We start from the raw sequence: 20,185 nt of genomic DNA on the forward strand, positions 1-20,185 counted from the left end.
ATAGATAACAAATAGAGAAAGCAAGTTACATGAAATTGTTGAATTCAATTTTGAGTCCTGACAGGCTGCAGCATTCCTCGATGGAAAATGAGCTGGCATTGAGCTTGGATCTTGATGGAACAGTGCAGGAAGCCACAGGCAGAAAGGTCAAATTGGGAGTGGAAAAGACAATCAAAGTAATTGATATCTGGAAGGTCAGGGTTGCCCTTGAAGGTCAAACAAAGGTGCTACACAAAGTGATCACCCAACCTGGGTTGAGTTTCTCCATTGTCAAGGAAGCCACATTGTTGGCACCAAATACAATTTACAGGATTGGAAAAGTACATGTGAATCCCGCCCCCACTCTCTCTGCAACTTGTCACTGACCCGAAACATCAGTTCTGTTTCCTCTGATATTTCCAGACCTGCTGATTATTTGTACTATTTTCTGTTTTTATTTCAGATTTCCAGCATTTGCAATTTTTTTTGGTTCTTGCTTCAACTGTTAAGAGGCTTTGCAGTGTGACATGTGAATGACAGTCTTGGCCTACCCTGGTAAAGCTAATGTACACTATATCTAGTGGTATCTACCATGATCCCATGGAACAGAAAAAAAATAATCTGCATTGATAAAATTGAACATTTTCCTATAGAGCAAGCAGTCTGATATCATCATTAGATTAAAATATTGGTGTTGACATTAATCCCGATTGTTGGGAGAAAATGGAGAAAGATTGATAAAAAGTTTCACTATTGTGGTTCCACCCCACCACAGAGCAATGGGGTGCCTCAATAAAATATTAACATTGGGCCCAATCTGAAATTCACTATTGCTGCACAAGTTTCCTAGAGTATAAACCTCACCAGTAAAATCAGGTGGAAACTGTTTATGCAATTCTTGTGGAGTTGGAAGTGCACACATTTGGCTTCCCACATACCCATCAACAAAGTCTTTAGCCAGCACCAGCCCTGAACATCACAGACCCTCAAATCTGATTGCCAGCCTTTCTCTACCCTGCCCTACCCCAAAACATCCCCCTCCTGACTGCAGGAGCAGAAGCCCCACCCACAAGTGTTACTGCATCAACATTTGACTGCCTGAAGCTTCAAGATGTTAATGAGGTTCTACATGCTACTTCAAACATATTTATAGTGTGAATTTTGGCCTCATTAACTTTATTTATCAGATTATAAGTACTGCTTGTTTGTATTGTCAAATGTTTCCTCTTTTTGCTTTTACTTTTGATATAATTTAGCAATGATAATTTGTCAAATTTTGTATGTAGGGTCTGCTCCAAAGATCTGATACACATCAAATCATAGATAGTTAAATTTTAATCTCACATAATAGCATTAAAATTCTTTTAGTAAGTTTATTCAGCTGCCTTATAAATGTGTTGTGAAAAGCCTTCTCAATTCAGTATTAATAGAAAAATTGAATGTTCTTTATATGTCACCACACATCTTTAAGTATTGATCTATTTAACATAAGAAAATCCTTCCAGGGGTTCTATATATAAGTTTTACAGTTGGTGTTTAAAGTGGTTCACTTCTTGTAAATGTGCCCAGTAACAAAACTGCAGATGCTGGAAATCTGAAATAAAACAGAAAATGCTGCCAATACTCTGCAGATTCAGGTCTTTGCATTCTGCTGCTCTGATGAAAAGTTAATAAACCAAAACATCACTTCTGATTCTCCCTCCATGGAAAATGACTTTTCTGCATGTTCCATTTTGTTTTTTGACATAACAGGTTTATAAGAATAACCTCATTGACAAACTGTTAGAAACAGATTCCAAACTAATATAAACAAATGCATACATTCAGCAATACGGAATTTACAAAAGTCAGACCTCTATAAGCTAAGAAGTGTTCAACAAATTTAAACACGATGTAAGAAAAGTTGAACTTAAGACTTTCTGCTGGATATCCTACATCTATTGCAATAAAATTTGCATAAAATGATATTTTGCAAGAATAAACAGAATCACTAAAGTTTAGAAACTACATATGTGAAAGATGATAAGGTATTATTTTCAAAAAGTATTATAGTAAAACACATTACTGTCACTTCTCTGCTGTCTGTGAGCAAACTACAATATTTTTGGCAGTGAGTGTGTAATATCACTACAAAACTAATGCAATTGCTACAGCTAAAGGAAGGCATACATTATGAAGCAAACAACTGCAAACAAGTAAAAATAATAAAGATAAACCAACTTGGACCATAAATAGATTCTATTATTCAAAGACGCATGTTTGATAAGTTGGATTTGCCTCTTGTGTAAAACTTCATGGATCTTCTGCATAACATGATATATTCCGAATTATTGTCTATTTATGTAATTTCTGTAATGGACATGAATGCATCTCTGATAATATTTTGTACTGGCAGTGCTATAGTACTTTATATTGATCAATATAGAGATGTTAATAAAAGCTTCTTATGACAAATTATAGTTAGACTAAATATGCTTAATTATGCTGCATACTAGCTTCTAAACATAAAATATTCATGATTATGAATAAATCACCCAAAAGCTTACCGGAAATGAATCTGAATAAAGTTGTTATTAGGACACTTGAAAAAAATTATAAACTGATGGCAAAGTATGCCAAATGTTGTGCAGAATTAAAGGTATTGTGGAACATTGAAAAAATATTCAGGTAATAAGACGATTTCACAACAAACTTACCTCAAAATCATATTCCCATGTCCCTGCGTTCTATTAACGAGGAAGCATAAAGACTTAATCATCTCAAATGTCATCACTCTTCTGGTCAGAGACCTTCCTCACTACAAACCTTAAGCAGACCAGAGCTTTGTACGTATGTCATATTAATTAAATAATACTTGCCAGAAGCAATTACTTTGTAGCATGTTTAGCATTTCAAAATAATAGCAAACCATCTCTAAGGGATCATTCAATTTAATTACCCAGTCATGCAATCAATGTTTTTTTCAAGGTACTGCCTTAAATCAGTTCAGCCATATGGTTCCCTCAGCGCTTTATAGTGAATATTCACTTCAGGGACAATGGCTAAAATAAGAGGCATTTAAATTAAGGCTACACTTCCGCAGATTTAAGTTGTGAATCTGATCAGAGTTTCACTATTGCACTCTCAAGTGATGATCTGCAACTATTTTAAAACTTAACCCACGTGAGAAACTAAAAATAAAAGATTGCAATAGTTAACCAAAGGATAAATGATAGTGATTGGTAGATTCCACAAATGGAAATAACAGATTGACAGCAGCTCCATTGACTATGATTTAATTCCCATATTCATCAGTATATTTGTAAGGTTTAAAGAAATATGTTGATACTTTAAAACTAAATTTATGATATGATTTGTTGACAATAATGACTCACTTCTCTGTGGTTGTGGTCAGAGAAATACAGTGCTTGTTTGGCAGATAGAGCATTTACCTTATAGTATAAATGGACATTCGGAAACCATTTACTCCAATGACCTGCAATTTAAACTCCCCTTTCTTTTGAAGAGCAATCTGATTTCCATTTGATGCCACACACATACTTCTAAATAAATATTCAGATGATTTCTATTATTTAGTTCAGAGCACTAAATATTTCATAAATATATAATCAACCATCCTAGAAAAAAATCTGCTTACCAGGAAGTGACTACCATTTCCTAGAGTACAACTTCAAATATATTTAAGAATGAAGATTTACTCAAGCCATTAATATAAACACTTTTGAAATAAAACACCAAATGTGTAAATATTGACTGTAAGTTGTCATGAGTCACATTCAAGAGTCTGCTTAGTTAAATCAGAGACAAATGGTAAGATACCTGGAATAGATATTCATAACCAAAGAATTTTTAGTTTCCATAGTAACATCAGACCTGCAATAGATGTAAACTTGTTTCCAGGGCCCAAAGGTGCTTTCAATACTTACTTGATTGAATTGCTTTGTGTTCATCAAAAGAAAAAATGTGAATGCCAGAGAAGAGGACATTTTCCAATTCAACCCACCGTCTTTCAGACAAACCACTTCCAGGTCCAGTATCAATGTGAGTTAGTACTGGACCCTCACTTTACACCACTTTATTCTCAACCTCAGTACAATTTTTCCTCCTACTCCATTTGTCTTCTTTATTTCATATACCATACTTTAGTTGAAGTGGCTTCCAATTTCTTTGTTAATTCTGGAAAATCCTGGGCAGTTTAATGTCATGATAGTGCCATTATGAAACTAAGTAGATGAAAAGTAAAATTGCCAAGAAATTTTACCACTTTTCACGTCTCTCTGTATTATGCAATTGAACCTCTATGTAAAAAAAAGTAAATAAAAGTATGTATGAAAACCTTCATGATTTTTCTTATGGGTTCTCAGAGCCCACCATGCTAAAACAGGGAGGTACCTGGGCATACACAATAGCATCCTTCAGCATGCATTCTATTTGTGGAGATCCCTTTTATATTTTTCATTCACCCACAGATGGCACATGCAAAACCAACTTTGTCCTAATTTAAAGGTCCAGGCTGCTCCATGGAACAGACAAGTCCATGGCTCTCCCAGTAATTCTCCTTTGGGTCCCACAACAGTCTACTGCCCCCCCCCCCCCCCCCCCACAGGATGAATCCCAGGCCCAGGACTCTTTCCATGTGACTTTCCCTCTCTCTTCAGTGACACTGGACAGAGTGGTATTGGTTTATTATTGTTAAGTGTAGAGATACAGTGAATAAAAACTTACTTTTGCAAGCCATCCATACAGATCATTTCAAAATGCAAGTACTTTGAGGTTGTAAAAGGTTAAAGCAATAACGGAATGCAGAATATAGCGTTACGGTTATAGAGAAAGTGCAGTGCAGGTAGACAATAAGGTATAAGGGCCATAACAAGGTAGACTGTAAGATCAAGAGTTCATCTTTAACATAGAGGAGGTGTGTTCATCTAACAGCAGGATAGAAGCTGTTATTAGACATGCCGTATGTATAAGGAGGAATCTACCATGCTTCATGTGCAGTGCAACTTTGAAATCGTAAACTCTTGAAAGCAAACATTGCTGGGCACAGCCAAGATTAGGCATGTTCGTGTTGAATGGCAGAGGAGGCTTAAGGGGCTGTATAGCCTACTCTCGTCCACTTCCTTATGTTCATTCTTAATGACCTGAGCCAGGCATAGAATTGCTAGGCCAAGGATACCACTCTCATTGAGCCTCCAAACCTCAGCTTTCTTTAGTTTTATTTTACATCAATCAATCATTTACCTCCTGATTTGAAAATTGCTCCTCTCCCTTTCAAAAACAAGAACTGGTCAGCTACTGCATTACAGGTCAGTAGTGCAGTGGATACTGCAGAGCTGAAATAAGGATTGCAATGATGGGGCATTTTTCAATTGTGATGTAAATCAGGTGGACAGTAGGACACCTGTCCAAAGGCATCAGCTGCCTTGTATTGAACCATCAGTGATCAACAAATGCTAATAGCTTGCTGACTGGGGAGGAAGTCCAATAAATTCTCCACAAAGTTATGCCAGAAAGAGGATTCAGCAATTTTGGTAGGGAGGTGAGTGTGCCCTAGAACGACCAGTAGCATTTACCAAAGTGTAATTTATATCACTTCATATGCACAACAATTGGGGTAAACTCCATGCAAAAGGACTGCATAGAATTTTATTGAGAAAAAATGTAATCTTCCGTTAGCACCATCAGAGCAGTTTACAATTCAGGTATTATCATTGTAATGATGTACGATACTGTACAAGACAAAATAAATTTTAACTGTAAAATGAACTTTGAAGGCAACATTATATGTTCAAACATTCAGTGGTGCAAATAAATTACATAATAAACCATGCAAAATTTCAGCATCGAAATCTGACAGGTAGATTTTCCTATCAATATTTACTCAAAGACCAGCCCAAAACTGAAAATACTCAATGATGTATAACTAGCCCCATCTGGTGGTCGACTAAAATATTTATGTTTGATTAGAATTCTAATGCATTGTTTATTGTTGCAAAATAAGTTTCAGGAGAGCAATTGTGGTCTGAGTTTTGCTGAAAAATGTTAGCAGTTCTGAATGGATTTAACCAAAAGCAAGTCTGAGACCAATGCACAGGAGTGGTCAAAAGCCGAAGTTCTGAACTTACCAGCAGATTCAGAACATTGTACTCCACATGGAACACAATGATGGAGCTCAATCTTACTGAGCCTCTACAGTGTTTAGACTGGGGAAACCAACTGTTGGATCCTGTGCCAGGTTAGATCTAGTACAGGATCTTTGCTGCCATCAATTTTAATGGGGATCACATTTGCAGAGAATAAGAAAGCAAATGATCCCATTTTAATTAACCACCTTCGATTTTTTAATTAAGAGTTCTAAGATGATTTTTGCTAATTTTGTCTTAATTTTGAAAAAAAAGGCTATCTTAATAAACAAAGTAAGCAATTAAGTCTTAATAGTTTTAAATTGTCTCTGAATGCCAAAGGCATTGTAAACACTTTTCTGAAGCGGAGGGCACAGTGGCATAGCCTCACATAATACAGAGACGAGCAACTGCCGCGTTAAGTCATTTGGGCTCACCCTTTCTTCCACCCATCCCTCCACCCACCTCCTCCTCTGCTGACAACCAACTTTTTTCACTCTTTCTCATTTACTAAATTTCCTTTCTCCTTTTCCTCTGAATAAATTATTTCATCAGTTGCCACAGTAAACTTATTACCCTGCTTCAATCTTCCAAATTCATCTTCAATTTGCTGGATTCCCTACTCTGAATTTATCATACAGAAGTAAAAAGCATTGAAATAGTTTTTTAGCCCCTGCTCTATCGCTATGTTTATACTCCACAAGATCCTCCTTCCACTATTCTCTTCAGCTAACCCATTGGCTTACCATCCTATTCAATCTCTCCTTTAAATGCATTTATGTTACTCACCTCAACACTTCCTTCTACTGAGTTCCACATTTTAAGTGTTCTTTGGAAATAGGTTTCTCCTCAATTCCTTTTTGGATTCATGAATGACTTATCGATGTTCATGATCTCTAATTTTAGACCATGCTACAAGAGAAAACGTTGTCACAGTCCCAGTATCATACAGCACAGAGACAGGCCCTTCGGCCCACCATGTCAATGCCGCCCTTGAATCCACCTACACTAATTCCATCTACCCGCATGATTTTCTGCTTCACCCCGCCACACCCTCTTCACATTGCCCAGTCCACTTCCAATCACCCCGCTCTCCCTGCTTCAACCTGCAATCAATTACTGTGGCGCATTCCTTGGCTTGTCGCCCCTTCACTCTGTCCAACCCTGCTCCTGGTTCACCTTCCATGGTCCGCTAGGCCATCACCCTTTCAGGTTCCAAACACATTTATATCTTCACATTTTCTCCATTTTAACTCTATTGATGCCTTTATAATTTTAAATCCTCTAATAATTCGCCAGTCTGTTTTTATTGGCACTCTTCAACAGCCCCTCCATTATTACACCTTTCAGCCTTCCTTTCCAGAGATATTATTACAATCTTTTATCTTGTTAATTGTTAATACCCATTTCAACAGCCTTTAAATAAGATGATCTCATTCCCCATAGGATCGTTGTCCTTTATTTCTTCCAGATCTCTCATAGTCACTTGTCCAACTTTCCTACATCCCTCGCCACCTACCATCAAGCATGTTCCAAAGCTACCAACTCATATGCCCCTTCCTGCAACCTTCCACAACTTCTGTTGTAGATCTTCCATGCTTTAATTTGCTAATGGACTGCAGTATTATGCTTGACAACATCTGTTTAATCTTTTCTTTCTATAATTGCAAGATTAAACTAATGATTCACTGTTTCAATCCAAGAATTGTAATCTAGTTCCACCTCCTCCTGCCAAGAAACTTTTGCATTATGTCCCTACTCACTGAACCTAAATCACCCATTCAACTCCTATGCCCCACTATCAAGTGTACTGTTGCCATCTCTGCCCCATCTTTCCTATTGCCCCCTTTCCTTCCTATCACCTCTTTCTGTCTCATTGTGCCTCTGTTCTCTATTCTAATTTCTCCTCCAGATTTTTGCCCCCTTTCATCCTGTTATCTGCTCAAATTCTTTTCATCTCGTATAATGCTTCCTTTCATCTTTCCCCTCTTGCCTTTTTCTCTATCTAATTCTCTCCCCCTTTCCTCTCTTTCCCACACTGTGCCCCCAATAGTCCTGCTTACACATCCTTACTTTTCTTCTGTTTTTCCTTGTTCATGACTTGCTTCAGGTAACTCCCTGTACTCTTGATTCCATTTGTTCTGAAAGGTCAGTGTAATTGTTTTCCTATTGTCCTGTATCTTAAGAGACTGGCTAATATCTGGTTCACATCTAAATAAATAATGTTTATAAGCTTTCCTACTTTCAGTCTGATTTTTCCCATTGCCTTGACATTTTGAACTTCTTAAAAATGCTTTTTGAAATTATCACTTTCTCAGCCCTCTTACTGTCCGAGCCTTGCTCTAATTTTTACCCAGGAAGAGAGGGAGAGCAAGTCAGAGGATGAAATGTGGTTCAGTGTGAAGTGCAGAAAGAACTGCGCATGGTGTACCTAAAAATGTGGCAACATGATATGATTAGGACACAAACTACAAAAGTGCTAAGCAACAACAGAAACACCTCAGCTTTTTCCACAATCAGTTTATCAAATCAAAGCTGTGCAGTTTTACCATATCTCAACAAGAATGATGTTAGACAAGTAAACAACTAACAGGAGAAGGAGACTATGAACATTCGCTTCCTCAGTTATACTGGAACCCCAGTATCTGACTACAAAGGTCATGACTTAAGTAGTTATAACCATCTTCAGCTAAGATTTCCAAGGATATGATCCATTTTGGCTTCCTCCTGATGATCCTTACAATCACAAAACCTAATTGTCAGTCAAGTCAATATACCCAACATGATATCAAGAAACTATTGTGCAACTGAACACACTAAAGGCAATGTGCACCAACAACATCCCCGCTGAGTGCTGAACGTTGGTCATCAACCTACGACGGGATGAGGGCCAGTCACTTTTCTAAAACACCCACCTTTGACCTTCAACAGCATTATCATTACCAAAGTCCCCATCTTCAACAAAAGAAAGGGCCATCACTGGCCAGAACCTTAACCTGTCACAGAAATGCTGCAGCTGCGAGAGTAGGTCAAGGCTGGGTATCCCACAACTCACCACTCACTCTCCAAACTTAGTCCACCTTCTACAAAGCACAATTCAGAAGCAGGATGGAATACTCCCTATTTCTCAGGATGTTTCCAACTACACTCAAGAAGCTCAACACAATTAAGGACAAGAAAGCTGGATTCACTAGCAGCCTGTTCACTCCCTCCATCACCAATGCACCATGACTGCAGCAAATGCCATCTAAATTATAGAGAGCAACTCAGCAATGCTTATTTGACAAGACCTGTCAAACCCACAGAACTTTAAGGTTAGAAAATTCATGGGAACATCAGCAACTACTGGCAGCCCTGCAAGACGCATATCTTGACTTGCATTTTCCAACCAAAATCTTGGATCTCTCGCCAATAAGCCTGTGAGAATGCTTTTACAACCAGGAGTGCAACAGTACAAATCCATAGCTCACCACCACCTTCTCAAGGGCAATTAAGACTAAGTTTAGTCTTGCTAGCTGTGCCTACATCCCCTGGGTGGATAATTTTACAGAAGGGCCAAATAAAAGAAAGGGGATTTCTATTAAGAAAACTGGGACATTTCCACAGGAATGAGAGAAATTAATATGTAATCCAGTTCAGATTATCAGGGTAAATTTTTGGTTAATTTCCATCTAAAAACCTAGCATTGGGTAAAAATGCATTATTCTTTGATTCGATGGCAAACCATATAAAACATTATTTTGAAAAATTCTTCCAGTAACATTAAACAAACAATTTAGCAGCCTCTAAAATTTAGTTTAATTGAAGTCAATTGAATTGTATTTCAGAGTACAACATGCTGCTGCTGTACGTATTTAGTGGTGATGAATGGGGATGAATTTCCAGAGATCTCTTTGTTGTACCTATATTCTTAGCTCGTGTATTCTTGAATTTTAAACATTTTTTGTCCCTGTGTGAATTTAAGCTTATTTACTGTGATCAAGGAAACAATTTTATAACAAAGCAATTTGTGCAAGAGATTATGGAAAAGTTGTGACTAATCTTATGACCTCTATCTGGTCCAGATCTTATCAAACATAGGGCATAATTGTAAGGTTTAAACAGTTTATTAATCCTTTTTCTGGTTATAATTCTTCAAAACTGGATTTGAAATGAAATGGAAGTATTTTACGTAACTGTCAGTTTACTGTAATAAAATGTCATTTAAACAATATTCTACTGAGGAAAATATTTTCCTTTTCTCTGTATTGAGTCACTGATGCTTTAAGATGATAAATGGGGACTCTTGAGCACACTTTATAAACCATGACTAATTAATCAATAAGCCTACCTGTACATCGTATTCCCACAACTGGTTCCCTCTCATGTGATGACACTTAAGCATCACAACTGGACCATTAAGCCGAGACACATCCAGACACAGATCATCTGTTCTGATCTCCTTATCTGCTGTATAGGAGAATACCTGGAGGAAAAGGGAAAACGGTATAATTATACACATGAGCATACAAATTAGGAAAGGAGTTAGCTCTACAACCTCTTGAATCTGTTCTGCTGTCCAATATAATTGATTGTAACCTCAAGTGCAAAGACTCTGTTCCCATTCCCCTTTGAAGAAGAGTTCTAAAGGTGCATCAGGGGTCAAATAAAGGTCCCCTGCGGGAAATACGTAATTGCTGTAGGAAGCTGGCATTTTAGTTTTAACCAACAGTTCTTAAAGGAAGCTTTGAACAAATATATGAGTTATTCTTTTTCCTAAATAACTTTGTGCGCACATGGTAGAAGAACAGTCCTTCTACAATGCTCCATAATATTCCTCAAGACCTCTACTGGCCCATACTTGTTCCCCATTCTATTCCCCTTCTCCTCTTACCCAAGAACCAATGAGATTAATCTATTTAAAATCAGGGTGAACCTATCAGATGTGGGGTAAGCATCGTTAGTAGCCAGAATTATTTTAAGAGCAGATGGCCAGGTTTTAGTTTGTATCATACCATGCACCCTTTTTTTGCCAGGTACTGAAATTGTCTCCACTAACATAACAGATGGGTTTTGTAGTATTTTACTTTCATCAAATAAATACCTTTAAAATGTAATGCATTTCTTAAAGATTAAATTAATTACATCCAGTGTCAAAATTATGTAATGCTATTTATTTTCAATAGCTGCAGCTGAATTTAAATTCTAAGATGGTATAAAAGTACTAATGAATAGGCATGACTGACCATTTTTTTAACGTAATGCTGGTTGCCTACATTAATGGCATAAAATTAATAACATGTTATTTTGCCTTCATACACACAATTGATTCTTGATACTAAATAGGACTAATAAAACAATCCAACCTTCTTTGCAATGGGTTCAAAACTCCTCTAAATCAACTGCCCTCAAGGAGAGCAGCTCATTAGAATAGACTGATAGTCTAACAGTGCAGATGAAGATTTGTCAGCTGATCCTTGTGGAACATCAGCACTTCCATTTATTTAGCATCTTTAACATTCCCAAAATGCCTAGTGCTTTACCAGAGTGTTAGCAGACAGATCATTGTTGCCAAGCAACTCAAGGATATTTTTATTTTGGATTTATTTGTTCAAAGGTTTTGGACATCGCTGACAAGCCTAGCCAATCCCTAATTGACAAAATTGTCAATCCCTAATTTTCCCTGAAGCCATTTCAGAGTCAAGCACCTTGGTGGACCTGAAAACACATATAGACCAGACCAGGGAAGAACAGAAGATTTCCTTACCCAGAGGACACTAGTGAAACAGGTGGGCTTTAGACATCAATCGGTGGTTTCACAGTTATCAATATTGAGACTAGCATTTTCTTTATATAAAAAAAGAGCACTTTAGAGTAATTACATAAAAATTTCACTTGAATGTGCTTTTTATCACATTGATCCTTGTTGACATTTCAGTTTATTCAATAGAAATTCAACACATATGACAGAGGATTACATGTTTTTGGAATCAGAGATATACTGCCTGTAACTCACTTTGGAGGTTAGGTGGGGGTAAGGAGTATAGTGAGGTTGGTGGTCATAGACTTAATTGAATCTGTGGCATGGCTGGTAGACTGCAATTAAAATGACAATGAATGCTTTAATAATGATTAATGAGCCAGGATTAGCTAGGAACCTGGTAGTAAGGGGGCAAGTTGTAATGATCATAATATGATAAATATGATAGAAAGTTTGAGAAGAGGAGAAAGTCTAAAATTAAGATTTTAGATTTACAACCAACTTTTGAAAAGATGTAACATGGTACAAAACCAAAAGAGCAAAAGTTGTATTTCTATGGAAAAGCCATAGAGGTCAACCACTGAGGTAAGTAACAAGTTCCAACTAAAAGAAATGGATTACACGAATGTAAGGAAATGTGGAGATCCAACAGTCTGGAGGAGCTAAAAAAAAAGACAAGTAAAAAGGATACCAAGAAAGTAATCAGGAACAAAAGACTTATAAAATAAAAAGCAATAATGGGAAAAACAGTCTGGACAAATCTCCAGAAGATGATAGTTTTCACCCAAGCCCCAGGGGTACGAAAATAAATGGACGAGGAAATGGAAGATGCATAGGTCATAATTTTCCAACTCTTGATTCTGCAATTGTTGCTTTGCATTAGAACACTGCAAATTTCAACACATTTAAGGAGGGGATAAAAGAGAAACCAGATACTGGTGAAAAGGATTAAGATACTGATTAGGTCATCGAGTTTTCTTTACATGTTTTTTTAATGGATTTCTCAACAGATAAGACAAATTTGTCTTGGACACAAATATGTTGTGAATCCTATCAACTTCTTGGGAATTCTGCAGGGGTGTTGCTTTTTTATTAGATTCACAGATCACAAATATAATTAAACAATATATCTAAGGTATAGGTTTCCTATGCCCATGAAACACTTTCTCCATCTACAATTCAGAGACTGTTGTCACCTACCATGCAAAACTTTCACTTTACATTAATAGGTCAAAAAGGCCTGGTACAATGAGTCAGTGGGAGGACATTACATGTAACATACAACTGAGGGAAGGGTAACAGGGCAAGACTGACAATGTTCATTGACTTCATCTTGAAATTAGATTGCATCCCACTGTGTTTAATAAGAATTGTAAATAGAAATTATATGCGCTGTATTCTGATGAGCCCAGTTCAATGCTAGCTCGCTCTTATTAGATTAAGTGAATGTGAATTGTTTTTATGGCTATGCAATCAGAATAACATGTTGAGGATTAATTAGTTCATCATAAAGCTTTTATTGCTATTTGAAATGCTGGTTAACTGGATGTCACGCTTCCAATTTCCAGAGGGTATTTCTGAGAAAATATTTTAAGCTAAAATATGCTGTAACTACAAAGAAGAAAATTAAACCATGTACAAAATATTTTGAGCACAATATGTATTGGGTATCATGCTGTTTGTAAAGCCACATGCATTCTGGTGTTTTCCATTTTATTACAACTCAGGAAAACATGAACTAAATAAGAAATAAAAACATTTAAATTTTGCACTGTAAGAAAATCCTGGATTATCAAAATCTACTATTACCAAATAATTAAACCTTCCTCAAAGTTCCTACCAAATAAGAGAAACTGAAAGATGCTTTTGTTTTGGTCAGAAAGTTGTCCAATATACAACTGCATGATATGGATATGAAGCTATTATCAAACCAATTTGACAATTCTTACCAAGTACATTCCACTTATCCCAGAGAGAGAGTATTTAGACTTGGCAATATTCCAGACTTGGGTCTAAAGTTGGGGGGGGGGGGGGGGGTGTCAGTGTCCAATACTATGCGCCTTATCAGCATGAAGCACTGATAAGCATCCTGCTATTTTCAAACTCTCACATCCTAGCTCTTAATTTTAGCAACATTATCTGCAGTTCAATGCAAACATTTTCAATCCCTCATGAGAGATGTAACATGCAAATTGCCTTGATAAATCAAGCTGGCTGATGATGTTACAAAAAACCCGAACAGCATAATGGATCACCCTTCAGTTTATCAATTATTCCACATAATTCAGTTCCTCTCTCTCTGTTATTGCCAGAAACTATGGAAAATCCCTGACTTCTGCATACACTGTGCAAAAGTTCCGGGTTCAGTTACAGATTGGTGCTGGATCCGAGACCCCATTGATTTCAATCAGGATTATAGGGCAAAAATGTACAAATTACATCTTAAAAAAAAACATTTTGGTTTTGTCTCTAAATTGTAAGCAATTTTTATATATTTTAGGTAATTTCATTGTTTTCAAATTCCATTGGTTCAAATTTAATCTTTGAACATCAGAGGCATTCAAACCACTTCCAGCTTTCCCAGCTGGTAAAGTTCCATCTCTGGCTTTGCCTGTTGTCAGGGGCACGGCCCCTGGTCTAAATCGTCAGAGGCCCAGTTGCTTACCATGGGTTCAAAAGTGCAGATGGCCAGCAAAGTAAGCCCTCTGCATCCACTCCTGGTAGTGTGGGTATGTAGAGACCATGGGCAGCAATTCAGGAGGGGGGGGGAACCACTTGGTCCATTATCCAAAGCCCAGCTACCCACAGGGTCAGAAAGCATCTGTGGAAAGAGAAACAGAGGGAACGCTTCGGGTCTGGTGAAGGGTCTTCGATCTGAAACGTTAACTCTATTTTCCTTTCCATAGATGTTGCCTGACATACTGAGTGTATCCAGGATTTTCTATTGTTATTTCAGATTTCCAGCTTGGTGTCCTCTACAGGAATACTTAAAGTTAATCATTAAACAACTGACAGGTATAAATGTAATTTTCATCTCGTTAACAAATGGCCCACTAACATCATCAAGCTGCATTTAACAGATTAAATATCCCATCAAATGTTAAGCTCCAACAGCTGATGGAAATTGAAATTACCTGTGCCTAGCATATAGGCTAAAGGTGCAAGTCAACAGCATCTATTTCAATGATGGTAGAAACCATGAAACCAATGTAAAGTTAAATTACAACTAATATACTGTTTAATTGCAGAAGTTTTGAATGACTGGCTAGGCCACTGCAAACAATCCAGTAGATTCATGGTCATGATCACCATTATTGAGGCTAGCTTTCTTTAAACTAAATAAATAAATTTAAAATTTTACAGCTGCTGTGGCAGGATTTGAACTCATGTTTAGAATTCAGATTGCTGGTCTGATAACTACAAATGCACCACCATTCCTGAAACCCATTTACCTCTTTCTGTGGGTCCCCTTCAAGTCCAGTTCCCAGACCGCTCGTAACCCCAACACCTGATCACGTTTAGGATCAGTACTGATATAAAGTTTGATGAAAAATTCTGATGAAAGGTCATTAACCTGAATATTTAACACATTTTTTCTTTCTTCACCACATTTCCTGTTTTTATTTCAGGTTGTTAATTTGCTTTCCTACTGAGCAGGAAACCAAAGAGTAAACTTATAACAATATCATGTTTTTAAATTTGAAAGCATACCCACATCCCTCATCTTGTTTGGTTTCCTGTACCACTCACACCCTCCCTGCAAACACCACAGGTGTCATGTCTTACCTGATTTCCCCCCATGCCATGGCAATTGAAGATGCCCACCTTTTCATTTTCCTTCCGCCCCATGTTATCGAGGCACTGGTTTGTATCAACATTTCTAATCTGGGAATAACCAGATAATATGAGTTATAACGGGAACATTTATTTGGCAATACTGGAAAGTCAAACTATCTAAAAGTGAAATTCATATTTTAAATGTCTAGGTACAGTATTGCAATATGCAAGAATAAAGATAATAAATTCTTCTCATTGAGTTATTGATATGTGAACTTAAATGCCAATCTAAAGCAAATAATACCATTACAAAAGTACAAATGTGATGATAAAGGTTACAATTTAGTTTATCAAGCATAAATTGTGGTAAAGTAATATGCCATGTGGAGTGTTTTGGCTTCTGAATTCACTTTTGGACCTTTGAATTCACATTAACTGCCTTTTACTTAGCTCGTTTACCACAAGAACAAATTCATAGAATTATTACAGTATGAGAGGTGACTATTTGGCCAACTGAATCAATGCCGGCTCCCAGCACAGCAATCCTTCACTCCCATTTCCCTGCTCTTTCCCTACAGCCCTGGAAATTATTTTCTAAAGCAATTTTTCAATTCATTTTTGAAGGGACTGATTGATTCTATTTCTACCACCCATACATAGTGAATTCCAGATCTTTAAAAAGCTGTTGATCACCTTCCCCATTTCATATATTTTGTGCAAAATTTAAAATTGGAACAGCTTCTCTCTTTTTGCCTTATTAAAACCAGTTATGATCAAGTACATCTCCGTCAAATCTCTTCTCAACCTTCCTTGCTCCAAGCAGAACAACCCCAGCTTCTCAAATCTAATTTATAACAGAAATCTCTCATCCCTAGAATCATTCCTGTAAATCTTTTCTGCACATTGTTCAAATACTTTCTAAAATGTGCTGACTAGAATTGGACAGAGTACTTCAATTGTGGTCTAACCAGTGTTTTATAAAGATTCATCATAACCTCTCTGCTTTTGTATTCTATGTTTCCACTTATGAATCCCAGCATCCTCTTTGCTTTACTAACTATTCTCCCAACATACCTCCAGTTTTCAAGTATCATGAATATGAACACCCTATGTTATTTGGTCTACGTTATCTCTCCTTACTAATTTACTGGTCAAGTTACCTACATTCCTTAGAAGTTTTAAGCCTTGCAGTCTTAAGGCTATACAATATGTCCCCAATGATCCTCATTAACTTTTATAGGTGTATCCTATCTAGATGCATCACAGCTTGGTATGGCAACTGCTCTGCCCAAGACCGCAAGAAGTTACAGAGTTGTGATCGTACCCTAGTCCATCACAAAAAACAGCCTTTCCTCTATTGACAATGTCTACACTTCCCACTACCTTGGGAAAGTAGCATCAGGAATAAAGTAGATGACCTAGTGGCACAACTACAGGTTAATAAATATGACATCGTTGCAATCACTGAGTCATGGCTTCATGATGGATGTGATTGGGAACTGAATGTCAAGGGGTATACAGTGTATAGGAAGGATAGGCGGGTAGGCAGAGGGGGAGGTGTGGCCATGATGGTTAGTAGCGATATAAAATCAATAGAAAGGAAGGACATTGGGTCAGAGGAGGTGGAATCCTTATGGGTGGAGCTAAGAAATAGCAAGGGTAAAAGGACAATAGTAGCAGTCATATATAGGCCCCCGAACAGCAGTCAGGAAGTGGACCATAAGTTGCAGATTGAGATAGAAAAAGCGTGCCAGAGTGACAATGTGAAGATAATTATGGGGGATTTTAACATGAAGGTGGACTGGGAAATCCAGCAAGGCGGTAGTACTCAAGAGAGTGAGTTTGTGGAATGTCTAAGGGATGTTTTTCTGGAGCAACTTATTGAGGAGCCCACCAGGGGATCGGCTGTTTTGGATTGGGTGCTGTGTAGTGAACCTGAGGTGATTAGGGAACTAAAGGTAAAGGAACCACTGGGAACAAGTGATCACAATATGATTGAGTTCAGTTTCAAGTTTGAGAAGGAGAAGCTGATAACTGGTGTATCGATATTTCAGTGGAATAAGGGAAATTACAAAGGTATGAGAGAAGAGTTGGCCCAAATTGATTGGAGGAGTAAGTTAGCTGGAGGGACGGCAGAGGAGAAATGGAAGAAATTTCTACAGGAAATAAGGACAATGCAGGACAGATATATTCCAAGAAAAAAGAAGGTTTTGAATGGAAAAAAGGCACAGATGTGGATAATGAGGGAGGTGAAGGATAAAATAAAAGCAAAAGGGGCGGCGTACAAAGTAGCAAAAATTAGTGGGAAAACAGAAGATTGGAAAGTTTTTAAAAATCTGCAGAGAGAAACTAAGAAGGTCATTAGGAAAGCAAAGATGAGTTACGAAAGGAAGCTGGCGGACAACATTCAGAAGGATTCTAAGAGTTTTTTTAAATACATAAGGAATAAAAGAGAGACACGGGTTGACATAGGACCAATTGATAACGGTGCAGGAGGGATTATAATGGACGATAGTGAGATGGCAAGGGAATTGAATGAATATTTTGCATCGGTCTTCACCGTGGAGGACATAAGCAATGTGCCCGTTAGTCAGGAGTCTCACGAATTGGAACTGAGTTCAGTTGAGATTAATAGGGAGAAGGTGCTAGGAAAACTAAAGGGGCTTAAGACTGATAAGTCTCCCGGACCGGATGAGGTGCATCCCCGGGTTCTGAAGGAGGTGGCTGTAGAGATAGCAGAGGCATTGGCGATTATTTTTCAGGAATCGATAGATTCTGGCATGGTTCCGGAGGACTGGAGGGTAGCGAATGTAGTTCCGTTGTATAAGAAAGGTGGGAGGCAGCACAAAGGCAATTACAGACCTATTAGTCTGACGTCAGTGGTGGGAAAATTATTGGAATCTATCCTCAAGGAGGAGGTTACCGAATACCTAGAGGCGCAAGGCAAGATTGGACCTAGTCAACATGGTTTTGTGAAGGGGAGGTCCTGTCTGACCAACCTATTGGAGTTTTTTGAAGAAATCACAGGTAGGGTGGATAAGGGAGAGGCGGTAGACGTTGTGTATTTAGACTTTCAAAAGGCCTTCGATAAGGTGCCTCACAAGAGACTGATTAATAAGATGAGAGGTCATGGAATTATGGGTAGGGTAGCAAAATGGGTGGAGCATTGGCTGGTTGGCAGGAAGCAAAGGGTGGAAATAAAAGGATCTCGTTCTGGTTGGTTACCGGTTACTAGTGGTGTGCCGCAGGGGTCGGTGTTGGGGCCGCTCCTTTTTACCTTGTACATCAATGATTTGGATGATGGAATAAATGGTTGTGTGGCTAAGTTTGCGGATGACACCAAGATAAGTGGAGGAGTAGGGAGCATAGAGGAAATAGAAAGGATGCAGAGGGACCTAGACAGTTTAGGAGAATGGGCAAGGAAATGGCAGATGAGATTCAATGTTGAGAAATGTGCAGTTGTACACTTTGGAAGCAGAAATAAGCGGGTAGATTATTATCTAGAAGGAGAGAAGATTGATAGTACGGTAGTACAAAGGGACTTGGGGGTACTCGTACAAGATACCTTAAAAGTTAACCACCAGGTTGGATCGGTGGTTAAGAAAGCGAATGCTATGTTGGCATTCATCTCGAGAGGTATAGTGTATAAACGTAAGGAAGTGTTGATGAGGCTCTACGGGGCACTAGTGAGGCCTCATTTGGAATACTGTGCGCAGTTTTGGGCCCCACATCTTAGGAAGGATGTGCTGACGTTGGAGAGGGTTCAGAGGAGATTTACGAGAATGATTCCGGGAATGAAAGGGCTTAAGTATGATGAGCGTTTGTCGGCTCTTGGACTGTACTCGCTGGAGTACAGAAGGATGAGAGGGGACCTCGTAGCGACATTTAAAATGTTGACAGGTAAGGATAGAGTAGATGTGGCTAGGCTGTTTCCCTTGGTGGGCGAGTCCAGGACCAGAGGGCACAATCTTAGAATTAGAGGGTACAGTTTCAAGACAGAGATGAGGAGAAATTTCTTTACCCAGAGGGTGGTGAAATTGTGGAACTCCTTGCCACGCACAGCAGTGGAGGCCAGATCAGTGGGGGTGTTCAAGGAGGAGATAGACAGATATCTAAATAGTCAGGGTATCAAGGGATATGGGGATAAGGCTGGAAAATGGGATTAGAATAGTTTTTTTTCTTTTTTCTCTTTTCTTTTTTCCCCACCCCATTTCTTTTTCCCTTTTCCTTGGAGCAGACTCGATGGGCCGAATGGCCTGCTTCTGCTCCCTTGTCTTGTGATCTTGTGAAGTAGCCAATGTAATCAAGGACTCCTCCCATCCCTCCCATCGGGCAGAAGATACAAAAACTTGAGAACACATACCACCAGGCTCAAGGACAGTTTCTATCATGCTGTTATAAGACTTATGAATGGACCTCTTAAATCATAAAGATGAACTCTTGATCTCTCAACCTACCAATTCTGATGAAGGGTCTCAACCCGAAACGTCAACAGTTCATTTCCCTCCGTAGGTGCTGCCCGACTTGCTGAGTTCCTGCAACACCTTTGTGTGTTGCTCTTCAAGCA

The 20,185-nt window shown here is 38.2% G+C and overlaps 1 protein-coding gene across 1 annotated transcript in view; it reads right to left on the reverse strand.

The window, feature by feature from the left end:
• galnt13 (UDP-N-acetyl-alpha-D-galactosamine:polypeptide N-acetylgalactosaminyltransferase 13) overlaps positions 1-20,185 on the reverse strand; it is a 271,947-nt gene that overhangs the window by 14,364 nt on the left and 237,398 nt on the right. Inside the window, exons 10-11 of the mRNA XM_052011859.1 lie at positions 15,628-15,726; positions 10,432-10,566 (exon numbers count right to left, since the gene is read on the reverse strand). Coding sequence (XP_051867819.1) covers positions 10,432-10,566; positions 15,628-15,726 — 234 coding nt within the window. The remainder of the gene's footprint in view (positions 1-10,431; positions 10,567-15,627; positions 15,727-20,185) is intronic.

The sequence above is a fragment of the Pristis pectinata genome, chromosome 1 (assembly GCF_009764475.1).
Source record: "Pristis pectinata isolate sPriPec2 chromosome 1, sPriPec2.1.pri, whole genome shotgun sequence".
Taxonomy (NCBI): domain Eukaryota; kingdom Metazoa; phylum Chordata; class Chondrichthyes; order Rhinopristiformes; family Pristidae; genus Pristis; species Pristis pectinata.